The 2,500-nt window shown below is 37.6% G+C and overlaps 2 protein-coding genes across 2 annotated transcripts in view; both read left to right on the forward strand.

Annotated features, from left to right (window-relative positions):
- The first annotated feature begins 599 nt into the window (after positions 1-599).
- On the forward strand, positions 600-1,073 carry LOC149135636 (zinc finger MYM-type protein 5-like). The gene has a single exon (XM_089353110.1). The coding sequence runs from the start codon at positions 600-602 to the stop codon at positions 1,071-1,073; it is 474 nt and encodes a 157-aa protein (XP_089209236.1).
- Positions 1,074-1,269: 196 nt separating this feature from the next.
- LOC106869141 (uncharacterized) overlaps positions 1,270-2,500 on the forward strand; it is a 1,294-nt gene continuing 63 nt past the window's right edge. Inside the window, exons 1-2 of the mRNA XM_014914717.1 lie at positions 1,270-1,387; positions 1,548-2,500. The exon at positions 1,548-2,500 is cut by the window's right edge and continues 63 nt beyond it. Of these exons, the coding sequence (XP_014770203.1) occupies positions 1,270-1,387; positions 1,548-2,500 (1,071 nt within the window). The remainder of the gene's footprint in view (positions 1,388-1,547) is intronic.

Consider the following 2,500-nt stretch of genomic DNA (forward strand, 5'->3'; position numbering starts at 1 on the left):
GTAGCTGTGATCGTTTTCAGTTAGGCATAATCTATAACGGCATTTCTCAACCGTAGCATTTCGGGTCCCCTGTTTCGATTGGAGCCCCCAGCTGTATTGAAATTTCCTGATTCCCCCGCCCCGCCCTTGTCAGAAAACAGATTCAGGAATTGTGAAGAACGAATTTATACGTAGTCTGTTTCTGAGAGCTATTCTATTGGACTTCTGTCTAATCCTTAAAACATTGATTTAATTATGAACATAGAAAGAAATTGTACATTAATCCCTATTTTTGTAAGCAGCTGTATCTGTAAAAATTTTATTTGCAGAGGGCAGAAATTGAAGTTGGTGATGCTGATGCGCCACAAACTGCTGAAGAACAAAACTCTAATATTAATTTTAAAAACATTGGGATGTGGCCTGCTAAGTTTAATCACGGTGAAGGTGTTAAGGAAATCCTTGTGCAACAAGGATCGAAGGGTGTGTAAAATATTGACTGTGAATTCAAAGAAATTGTACGTCTAGGACAAATGGCAAAACTGAAAGGAGAGACTAGAAGACTGCCAAGAAACTGATTTTTTCGAACTTTACAAAACGGGGCGGAAATCTTGAGAAATTGGATGACATACTCTCCATCGAAAGAAGCCGTGTTTTGTTTTTGTTGTAAGCTATTTTCAAGTGAAAACTCAAAGTTTTGCTCAGTTGATGGTTTCAAATCTTGGTGGAAGTTGATACAAGATCACGAATCAGGCTTTGCACATGAGAATGCGTTCACTCAGTGGAAAGAGCTAGAAATTCGCCTTTCCAAAGGCAATGTAATAGACAAAGAACAACAAACTCTTGTTGAAAATGAAACAAAGAAATGGAAGCAAATCCTGACTAGATTCTTGGACATAATTATGTTTCTTGTTAAACAAAATCTAGCTTTACGAGGTCACAGAGAAAACATTCGAATTGAGAAGGAAAATGAAAATAAAAGAAATATTCTAGAGCTTCATCAACTGATTGGAAAATTCGACCCAGTGTTACGTGAACATTTGGTGAAAGTAAAAATCGATAAGTTTACAACTTCCTATCTCACACCAAAAATTTAGAATGAATTTGTGAACGTCCTGGGAGATCAAGTGAGAATGAAAGTTATCGATGAAGTGAAACAGTAAATACTATTGCATTATTTACGATAGTACTCCAGACATATCTCATATTGACCAAATTTCTCAAGTGCCATGTTATGTTAAAATAGATGAAAAGGAAGTAAAAGTAAAAGAAACCTTTCTTCGTTTTATTGAGATGAAAGGCAAAATTGCTGAGCAAATTACATCAATGATTCTGAAACAATTAGAAATGGACGACATTAACATTCAAGACTGTCGTGGACAAGCATTTCATAACGCGGCAGTAATGGCAGGTAATCGATCCGGTGTTTAAGCACGCATCACAGAAGCTAATCCAAAGATTGTATTTGTGCCATGCACTCTCTGAATTTAGCAGCTGTGCATGCAGCTCAGTAAGTGCAGATTCAGTTACATTTTTTAGCACATTCGACCGTTTACTTTCATTCTTCTCAGCCTCAACTCATCGATGGGATATCTTGATTGAGATAACTGGTGCAACTTTCAAACGGGCCGGGGAAACGAGATGGAATAGTCGAGCAGATGCAGTGAAAGCTGTGCTTATAAGATTCACGAAAATCATCGTTGCGCTAGAACGGTTGATGGAAGATGCAGAAAATACAACTACGAGATCTGATGCAGGTTTAATCCTGTCATTTTTTTTCTTGTCATTTCTTGGCCTTTGGAGAGATATACCTCCTGAAATTAATGACACTCAAAAGCACCTCCAAACAAAAGGTCTGGAGTTGCAACAATGTGCCATTAAACTATCAGCGTCGAAAACTTCTCTACTTGTAAGCAGAGACAAAACAGTAGATGACATGTTGGCCTATTCAACCGAAATTTGTTCTGAAATGGGAATCAGCCCAGAGCGTCGAATTCGCAAAAGGAAAAGAATGAGCTATGAAGAAAGAATCCATGCTGCTCTCTGCTACGACGCTGAGTTAAGAAGAGAAATGTTGTCAATGATAGATAGACTGGTTGAAGAAATAACCTCTAGATTCGAAAGACTTCACGATATTGCAAAGAAATACACCTTTCTCACACCGTTCAATTTGTTAGATAAAAAGTGTAATTGTGATGTAGATGCTTTTGGTGAGAATATTAAAAGAGAAAATTTTCTGGTTGAAAGGGCAAGGCTACAATATTATTTGGCGGCTGTTGACGCTGAAGACATGGAAGGGCCTTTGCAAGTTCTTCAGTTTATTCAGAAATATAATCTTATTGATTCATTGCCAAATATTGTAATACTTTTAAAGCACTTCCTAAATCGTGCCATTAGTATTGCTAGCTGCGAACGGTCCTTTTCTAAACTAAAGCTTATCCAGAACCACTTCAGGTCAACAATAATTCAAACAAGGTTGACGGATTTGGCAATACTATCCATAGAGCGCGACCTTGCGGATAAA

The sequence above is a fragment of the Octopus bimaculoides genome, chromosome 5, assembly GCF_046866305.1.
Source record: "Octopus bimaculoides isolate indiv1 chromosome 5, ASM4686630v1, whole genome shotgun sequence".
Taxonomy (NCBI): domain Eukaryota; kingdom Metazoa; phylum Mollusca; class Cephalopoda; order Octopoda; family Octopodidae; genus Octopus; species Octopus bimaculoides.